Source organism: Tasmannia lanceolata, unplaced genomic scaffold, assembly GCF_043159265.1.
Source record: "Tasmannia lanceolata isolate RefF3 unplaced genomic scaffold, GAP_Taslan_0.1 ptg000006l, whole genome shotgun sequence".
NCBI lineage: Eukaryota > Viridiplantae > Streptophyta > Magnoliopsida > Canellales > Winteraceae > Tasmannia > Tasmannia lanceolata.
In genome coordinates, this window is record NW_027518683.1 from 17459150 (window position 1) to 17467560 (window position 8411).

At 38.8% G+C, this 8411-nt stretch overlaps 1 protein-coding gene across 2 annotated transcripts; it reads left to right on the forward strand.

Annotated features, from left to right (window-relative positions):
* Positions 1-5793: 5793 nt before the first annotated feature.
* On the forward strand, positions 5794-8411 carry LOC143879954 (uncharacterized). Of its 2 annotated transcripts, none has more exons than XM_077382681.1 (3): positions 5794-6059; positions 7124-7264; positions 8100-8411. In XM_077382681.1, exons 1-3 carry the CDS (start codon positions 5868-5870, stop codon positions 8232-8234), a joined length of 468 nt encoding a protein of 155 aa, XP_077238796.1. In that variant the 5' UTR covers positions 5794-5867; the 3' UTR covers positions 8235-8411. The 2 variants fall into 2 exon arrangements, with proteins under 2 accessions (XP_077238796.1, XP_077238797.1); XM_077382682.1 differs by having other exon boundaries at positions 5798-6059; positions 8103-8411.

Here is an 8411-nt window from a genome sequence, read left to right on the forward strand (position 1 = left end):
TGATTCATTTGAAATAGATGATGACCCACACTAAGTTGGAACTGGAAAGCTCTCTGAAAAGGATCCGACCCAACGGGTTGTGACCAAGACATAGGTGGGCCTGATCCGAAGTGGATCCGTTGACAACCCCTAGGTTGAGACCCTAGAAGGATGAACCCTGCTCTTTTCAAAGAGAATATAAGGGCAGTTGATAGTTGTGGGGACCACTTTTAATTGATCCATACCATTCACTCATTGTTCCCTATTCTATGTAGCATGTTTCTCAAAAATCCTCCCCGTTGGACAATCCTAACCATTAAAAAAAACATTTCAAAGAATCACAACAAATCAAGGGGTTAAGATTGCCTGATTCTTGAGATTTTTGTGTGGGACCCATTCAATTATTGGCCCACTAGATCAATGATTTGACTCACCAACTGTTGGACCCCACATGAACTTTTTTCTAATAAAACTAAACTAGTTGATTATTTAAATCTCAAATAACATAACAATACATCCTCACAAGGATATCACAAACAAAGTTTGGGGGTGTGGTAACAAAATCTGCTACATTTTTTTAATTATTGCCTCCTTCACCAACTAATCAGAAGACATCCATGGGAGTAGATGGACGAGCAATACTCAAATTAGAGTAAAATTTATTGTTTATTTCTAGTATTAGATGTAAGGATTTTATGATATTTTATGTGGCCTGCAAGGCAATTTATAGCCATTAATCCAATTCTCTTTTTCATTTACTCTTGAATCATGTATTTGATAGAGTTATTGAAAACCCTCTAAGCCGGATGTGACCTGCAGGGTGTCAAGAACATGTATAGTCCTAATTAGGTCGAGATAAGTCCATGAAAAATATCATACAAGGGTAATAGGACGATGAGAACTACAGATGGAATGACAACCTGAAATACCCCAATCGTCCCCGATCGTGGAAACGTTTAGGGGAAGAGGGTATTTTCGTCCCAAATTATTAAATTATAAAATATTAAATTGAAATTAGAAATAAACTAGTTTCCTATTCAGAATGAGTTAGGGTTTCTAAAAGCCTGTTAAATTAGGACTCTTAAAAGCAAGAGTATATAATAAACTCTTCAGGCTACAGACTTTAGAACTTTAAACCCTAAAAGAAATTGTGTGGAGCTTTTGGGAGAGGAGAACAAGAAGAGTGAGGAATCTATCTTTCAAGAGGTATGCAATTAAAATTAAAATATGATTATGCTTTATTTAACTCTCTAAAGATCAAATCTCTTGAGAATAAAGATAATAGTATACTTATGGTGATTAAATCAAGCATTGTGTTCTTCGGTTGAAGAACCATTAATTAGGGTAGAGGAGAATTAGTTTTTCCTTGAAGATCGTCGCATTATTTTCCGTTAGATGCCTTAATCAATTAAAGAGATTAATAAATAATTTGTTAAGGTATTTAACATGTTTAAAGGAATAAGAAATAAGGATTTTCAAGTAGAAAATCCGGAAGAAAACTTGTGTTTTCGCGGGTTTTAGAAAAACCCAAATCGCAAGGTTCGAATGCCTGAAGGGCAAGGGTTGGGTGCCCGAATGCGAACACCTGAGAGGTATCCGAGAGGAGAAAAATCTCAGAGGCGCCCAAAAGGGTGGCTCGGACACCTGAATGGAGTCCTCGGACGCCCGAACACACCAGGAAAGGTTGATTTTTGGAGGTTTTTTCAATAAGTTTTGAGGGCACAGATCTGCCCCAGAGGACATAAATATTGGTCCAAAATATTAATTAAATGTTAATATGGACTGTAGGAGATACTGTACAGTGATTGAAGAATCTTGTTCGTGGAAGACAAATTAAACAAGTACCACAGGTGAGTAGACTTGTTTCTACCACAGTTATTCCAATATTGAATATGATTTCTTATGCAAGTATGCATGATTTGATTGATATTGACTGTGTTAGTGTACACGATGGTCAATATTCATAGTGTGGTATTGACTCGTAGTTCGGATCTACCATATGCAAGTATGTGCCAATTAGACTTTTATAGTCACCGTTTTGCATCAGGATATGGTGTTGTCCGAGTGAGGATGCAACAATTAATGTCCATTGAGACAAAGTGTTAGACTTGGTTACTAGTGTATGAGACTTTTTTTAGACCATCGAAGTAAAGTCACGGATCAAGCCGCAGTATCACCTTTCGCGGTATTTTCGAGGGTGAAATCTTGTACGAGATCGTTGTGATTCGGCTTCCTACAAGTTAATAGGCAGGTTCTGTTGACTACGTAGTCTAGCAGTACTAGTCTCACTACACTAGGCATCAGGTACAGTTACAGTTACAGTTACAATTACAGATACGATTATCCATGTTTATGACAGTTATACAGTTTGCTAGCTAGATTGTTATGCCAGTTACAGATTTATATATATTGCCAATTATTCTGTTTTTATTAATCAGTATTATGTTATTAGTGTAGACATGTTTATTTCACCGGGCATTAGCTCATTCCATGCATTATATGTTACAGGTGGAGTACAGTAGATGCTTGATTTCGCGGGCTTGGGAGTGAACAAGGGTGACAGTTTAGGATTTATTATTTTCAGTTATTCAGACAGTAGCTTTAGTTGGAATGAACAATTAATTATTTAATTTGGTTTAAATTGATGTAGTCCGTTGGACAAAGATATTTAGTTTTCGCATTGATTACTCTGATAGATAATTAATTGGTTAATTTTAGTAGCTCTGTTTGTTGCATGGTTCCAGTATGAATGCCTTACATATTCGTGGGTGATGAATATGTGGCGCTGTTGTGTGCCTAGACCGGAAATTCGGTTTGGGGCGTGACACAACCCATACACGCGGTACTTGGAATGTTTCATTAGAGTTTGTATTAAGACATCAACTCTTGAATCATTAATGGCTATATATTTTAGAGAACTTACGAATGTACATAGGCGTTTCTCACGCCATGTTTTATAGATTCACAACATGTGAAAATATACAAATGTATGAGGGATCGTAAAGTAATTCAATGGAAGTTTAAGCTTACGTACTAAGTTGAATTATGTGCATAGTGTTATATTTTATAGTTTTATACGCAATTTACTTAACTAGAGAAACCATTATTTTGAACTATTAGGGGTTAGACACAGGAGACTACATGGAACAAGGTTTGCCCTCGTTAAGGAATTATTTGTAGGATTCTCAATTATTTTATATTTAATTTGAGTGTGTTTAGAGCGCTCAACAAATACACAATAATTAAAAAAGTGTCTGTATCCAGCCTGTCTCACAAAGTAGTTGTAGCGATTGATGGTAGAGTTAAAGATATGGCATCCAAACAAGAGCTTGATTGCTGCCAATGCTGGAAAGAAGAACCGATCAATCACGTATTTGTTGATGGCAAACTTGGCCTCTGAGGTTTGGAATCACTTGTTCCATGAGTTAAACATATGCTAAACATATCCATGTCCAAACAAGAGCTTGAAGTTGGATAGGAAAGGGGGCAAATCTATCATTTCTTCAAAACAAAAGGAAATAGGCAAAGATCCAATAATCAAACAGCTAGGATCTAGTCAATGATTTCCATGGCCTCGCCCACATGAAAGGTAAGTGGAATTTATTAGGGGATAGTTTCACCTCTCTTATGCAAACGGCTGACATTAAAGAACATGATTTTAGGCGCTGATAATTCCTCCCCCCCCCCACCCCGCGACCGCATTGACGGCTGGCTAACGTATATGTCACGTCTCTAGCTCTCCACACACAATAGAAACCGTTGGTGGAATGGTGGGGCCATCTTTGCACAACGTAGGCCCCGCCCATACTATAGGATAATCCTAACCGTCCATTTGATGGGCCATAAATGTAAATAGGTTGCATCCCAAAATATCGTTTCCATAGGCTGATCCTAGCCCTCTGATCTAAATAGAAACACATCTTATGCGACCTCTATAGATTGTAGGGTTATGATCATCCTATGGAAATGATTTTTGGGGCACAACCTATTTACATTGTGGCCCATCAAATGAATGGTTTGGATCATCTTATGGAGTTGGTCGTACAATAACATTAAGGCACATCCACAACATAGGACGATCCAAGCCGTCCATGGTCTGGATAATCCTATGGAGTTGGTCATACAGTAACATTAAGGCCCAATCGTAGGCCCCACCAATAATTTTCAAATTGAAGCGTATCGTCTACAACATAGGATGATCCAAGCCGTCCATGGTTTTGAATCATCCTATGGTGTGGTTCGTACAGTAACATTAAGGCTCAATTTAGGCCCCACCCATATTTTTGAAAATGAAGTGTACCGTCCAAACCATAGGATGATCTGAGCCGTCCATTTAATGGGCTATAACGTAAATGGGTTGTGCCCCCAAAGCCATTTGCATAGGATGATCACAACCCTCCAATCTATAGAGGTTTCCATAATAAGCAATTTCTCTCTATACCTGAGGGCTAGGATCATCATATGAAATGGTTTTTTGGGACACAACCTATTTGCGATGTGGCCTATCAAATGGACCGCTTGGATCATCCTATGTCGGGACGGTACACTGTCATAGTAGGTTGGATTTAGGCACCAAGGAGGAGAATTTTGGAGGGCCATCATCTGTCCTGTTGGAGAGAGAGAGAGAGAGAGAGAGAGAGAGAGAGAGAGAGAGAGAGAGGTAGGTAGGTGGGAAACGTGCACTAAATGATTGAGGGGGCGTGGGGACACACTCATCATTAAAAAAAAAAAGGGCGGGTGGGGGGGGGGGGGGGGGTGGTGGAATATCAGCGCCCATGATTTTTAGTGAGACTAATCTCAACCATTCACAAAAAAAAATGTGAGGCTGATTTCGGGCTATGCACTTAGTAGGGACGTCGGCAAAACAGCCTCATTTGAATGAGGGAAGTAATATATTCGCCCCTCTGCTTCCTTGGGCCATCCCCCTCTAGTGTATTATGGCAATGGTTTTAAGTTTCAGTTTCAGCCAGATTTCGGCACCGAAATTTTGGCCGATTCCGGTAATAGAAAAAAAAAGTAATATTTTATTATAACCGAAATTTCGCCCGAAATTATCGAAATTTCAGCCAACGGGGAAGTAATATATTCGCCCCTCTTCTTCCTAGGGCCATCCCCTCCTAGTGTATTTACGGCCAAGGTTTTAAATTTCAGTTTCTCTAAGTTCAATTAATCTAATGACCATTCTGGTCGATTTATTCGTAAAGTCTCTACCTGTGAATTACAGATGCAGTTCATCCTGCTCCACTCATCCATTCAATCCTTTCTTTTCGACATCGCATTCCCTTATTCCCGCAAGGGCCGGAATGGCTTTCTTACATTTCCACAAAGATGTCATTTTTTTTTCCACTCTGGCAAAAGTCAGCATAAACTCCGCCAAAACACCGTCGGCCCCAATTTCGGCCTTGGCCGAAACTGAAATTTAGGCGAATCTGGTAATAGAATAAAAAAGTTATATTTTATTATATCTGAAATTTCACCTGAAATTTTCTGAAATTTCCAAAATTTTGGATTTTGTGAAATTTCGGTTTCGGTTTCGGTTTCGGTTTCAACCGGCCAAAATTTATAAGCATTTTCACCAAATTTTGGATTTCGTGAAATTTCGGTTTCAGATTTCAGCCGAAATTTAAAAGCATCTTCACGAAATTTAGGATTTCGTGAAATTTTGGTTTCGAATTTGGGCCAAAATTTACAACTATGTTTACGGCTACCCTTTTAGTCTTTTACACTACAAGGGGGTGGCCCAAGGAACAAAAAGGGGCGAATAGATAATTTCCCATGTCATATTCATGACTAAAAGCAGTCATAAATGAGAGAAATTATATGGTGTAAAAAGAAGTAGGGTGATGTACTGATGTAGATTCGTAGAGAGTTGAAAACCAAAATCGAAAATGGAGAAGGCAAGGGAAGCTTTGTCGGTGAAGGAGGGAGAATCGGCGATGGTGTCGCGAATCCCCGTCCTCCCTCACCGAGTCCGATTCGCCCATAGCTTTTACGAAGGCTTCGTCCTCCGTGGCATCCGAGTCGACCGAGTCGAACCCGGTCTCGTTGCCTGCACCTTCAAAGTCCCTCCTCGACTCACCGTAAGAAATTCACCTCTACCAAACATTTCAGCTCTACCCTTTTGCTTTCATTTTCTCGTATAATGTTTGACAGATCACAAGAAGAAGATGTTATTCCTTTTTCTTTTCCTTTTTTGTGTTGGGATTGGATTGCTTTCTGTTTTTCATATTTTTGGGAATCTTGGGTTTGGATTATCTTCACTTATATAAATCTGGGTTCTGTGTTATGAGATGTTTTGCCTTGGTTTATCTCAATCTAGGCTTTGGATTGCTTTCTTACAGTAAAGACCTTTCAGTTCTAAGTAAGGCAAATTACATGTTGTAGGGAATGAGAAACCAATCTCCATCTTCACTACAACTTATTGAATTCTATCTAATTCCACTCATTTACAGCTAGAAATGCTTTGGCATATGCAAAGTACTAGTTCCACAGCTACATAATCCCCTTTACGGGATTTTAATATTCTTGTTTAACAAAAGGAAAATGAAATTGTTGCCGTTGAAATCTGACCTAAGATTGAATGGGGACCCAGCTAGAAGCACACCTGAGGAGATGATATGCGCTCATGAGCAAACGATCAGAAAACCACCCGAAGTTTGGACTCTGTGGGAAGGCTCTCCGATGCTTAAGTCGGAACAAGTAATATGAGCTCTCTGATGGGAACTCTAGAACTAACTGAATGCAAAAGTGATTATGTTGTGCGTCCAGTTCATTTGAGATTATGACAACCGATGGTGAGCCCAATAATCAGTTTGGGGGCTCACCATCGGTTGTCATAGTCTCAAACAAACAGGGCCTAAGTCATAACCAGCAACAGTAATATGAGCTCTCTGATGGGAACTCTAGAACTAACTGAATGCAAAAGTGATTCTGTTCCATACCTTGGAGATTGTGCCTCCTTTTATGGGAAAGATTAGAGTCCGTACTTGCTATTGGTTGGTTGCCAGCCACATGTCCGCTCTCGATTGGTGCGACATGTCCGATAGGTCGCAAATTTTACCCCTAACAGAAATCTTCACTAACTGAGCCAATATTGTCTAACATTAGATTGTCTTTTGTTATTTGACTTCATTGGTTTTCACAGGATGTGACCGGGAACTTGTCCTCGGGTGCCATTGCCAACCTAGTTGATGAAATTGGAGGAGCTGTAGTACAGCCTAGTGGCCCTCGTATAACGGTCTCAGTTGACATGTCTATTGCGTACCTCTCAACTGCTAAGGTCGATGTAAGAACATCTATCTTTGAAATAAATAAAAAAACATCTAATTCTTTGAATCCTCTCATTGCATGATTGTTTACATGGTAGATTCCTAATGTGAGTGCAAATACATACAAACATACATTCTTTTGCAAGCCCACTTATATGGATACAAAATCATTTGACCACACACACATGCTTGCAGTTTTAAGGTCAGTTACAGTGAAGCAAACTGAAAACCATCTGCCTCCAACTCTAGAACATGGGTACACTGCATTACAACTCAGAGATCTTTCCCAAAGTTTATGGATACTGGATCAGACCGTACAATTATAAGAAGTCAGATTGCAGAGAATCTATAATTATATAGCAGCTTGTAAGATTTTTCTAATTTTCATTCGAATACAAATTTAAAATGGTTTAAATTTTGAAAAACAATAGCTGTTGAAAGAGACCACACTCTATCATTCCACATCAAATGTTAGTTAATTCATTATGTTCCATGGAATGTGTATAGGTAATGAACAATACAAAACATCCATAATGATCAGACCTTGGAGAGAAAACTTAAAATGTTGCTTGCGTTTCTTTTTCTTCTTTCTTTTTTGTATAGTTATGAATCATCTACATAGGGTGCTGCTTCCACTTTGTATTGTGGTTCCTAGACAATTTAGATCCCCAAACAGCTTATTTTGTACTTTTTGTTAGGACATCCCCCCTCCCCGCATTTCCTCGATAATTTCTAGTTAGTGAGGTGTTTCCTGTGTTGAAGTGGATCAGTGTATATGTAGATATTGACGGAGTACGATTTGTTTCTTGTGCTTGGTTTATTTGCTTTAATATTTTTATCGGCAAATGGTAGCAGGATGAACTGGAGATTATCTCAAGGGCTTTAGGGCATAAAGGAGGCTATTCTGGAACAAGTGTTCTACTCAGAAACAAAAGAACAGGGGAACTTATTGCTGAAGGCCGGCATTCATTGTTTGCCAAACTTTAAGTAAAATCTGATCCCATTTGCATTATGTGAAGTATGGATATCAAACTATGAAATAAGAAGTACTCCTTTCATTGCATAATATTGGAGCATGTAGATGAAATAGCTTAGATGTAGATGAATGTATTGAATTACAAACCATTATGCATCAAAGTTTTGAATTTTAGCTAGTACTGACTA